This window comes from Alligator sinensis, unplaced genomic scaffold (assembly GCF_000455745.1).
Source record: "Alligator sinensis unplaced genomic scaffold, ASM45574v1 scaffold983_1, whole genome shotgun sequence".
Classification (NCBI taxonomy): Eukaryota; Metazoa; Chordata; order Crocodylia; family Alligatoridae; genus Alligator; species Alligator sinensis.
In genome coordinates, this window is record NW_005842015.1 from 82224 (window position 1) to 83084 (window position 861).

Genomic DNA, 861 nt, shown 5'->3' on the forward strand with positions numbered 1-861 from the left:
CGGCAGGCTACCCCAATATCTCCCTACACCCAGAACCTGAGCCCGCCCTTATGGGCCTATCATCCTCACCCTTCCTGGTGCGCCCTTCGCAGGACCCCAGGGTCCGCAGAGGATACCCCCCACATCCTTTCCCAGTTGGGAGCCACTGAGCTAGAGCCTTTCACAGCCCCCTCGTGGCAGCGCCCTTCCCGGCTGGAATCCTAGGGGGTTCCACTGAGACTCTGGCCCCGCCCCCGTCACTGCTGCACCGCGCACCGAGCCCCCGCGCGGGCAGGTCTCCCTCGGTCACTGCCGGGTACGCGCATGCGCATCTCGCACCGAACGCCCCGGCCTGAGGAAGCCCTCCGCACGCACCTCGATGAGCTTGGTGAGAACGCTGAAGAGCCAGTGCTTGCTGTACACGGTGTCCCCCACGGCGTCGCCCGAGGCCTCCTCATCCTCCGCCTCGCTGGACGGCGGCGACGGGTTCCGGTCCATGCTCAGGCCGGGCCCCGCTGCACACGCAGCACGGGGCGGCAGAGAGGCAGCGAGCGAGCAGGAGCGGCCGCCGGAGGCCCAGCCACGCCGCACAACACCCCCTACCACCCGCGTCCTGACACACCTCCCCACTCTTAGTGTGACTCCGCCCGCACACGTCACTGCCGGACGTGCGCAATCGCGCCCAGGCTGGGTCCCGGCAACCAGAGTCCAGGCCAGGTGTGCGCATGCGTACCTCGAGCCTCGAGTGGCTGCCAAGTGTGCGCATGCGCACGCCGCACCGAACACGCTTACTGGGGCAGGTCCCCTCCCGCCCGAACCAGGGCCGGGTGCGCGCATGCGCACTTCTCACCGAACGCGCCTTGTGGCGTCCCCCTAACCGGA

At 69.1% G+C, this 861-nt stretch overlaps 1 protein-coding gene across 3 annotated transcripts in view; it reads right to left on the reverse strand.

Annotated features, from left to right (window-relative positions):
• The window catches only part of SAAL1 (serum amyloid A like 1), a 52589-nt gene extending 51934 nt beyond the window's left edge, over positions 1–655 (reverse strand). For all 3 annotated transcript variants that reach the window (XM_025202126.1, XM_025202127.1, XM_006021998.2), the window contains exon 1: positions 355–655. In XM_025202126.1, the coding sequence (XP_025057911.1) occupies positions 355–477 (123 nt within the window). In that variant the 5' untranslated portion in view covers positions 478–655. The remainder of the gene's footprint in view (positions 1–354) is intronic.
• Positions 656–861: the final 206 nt, after the last annotated feature.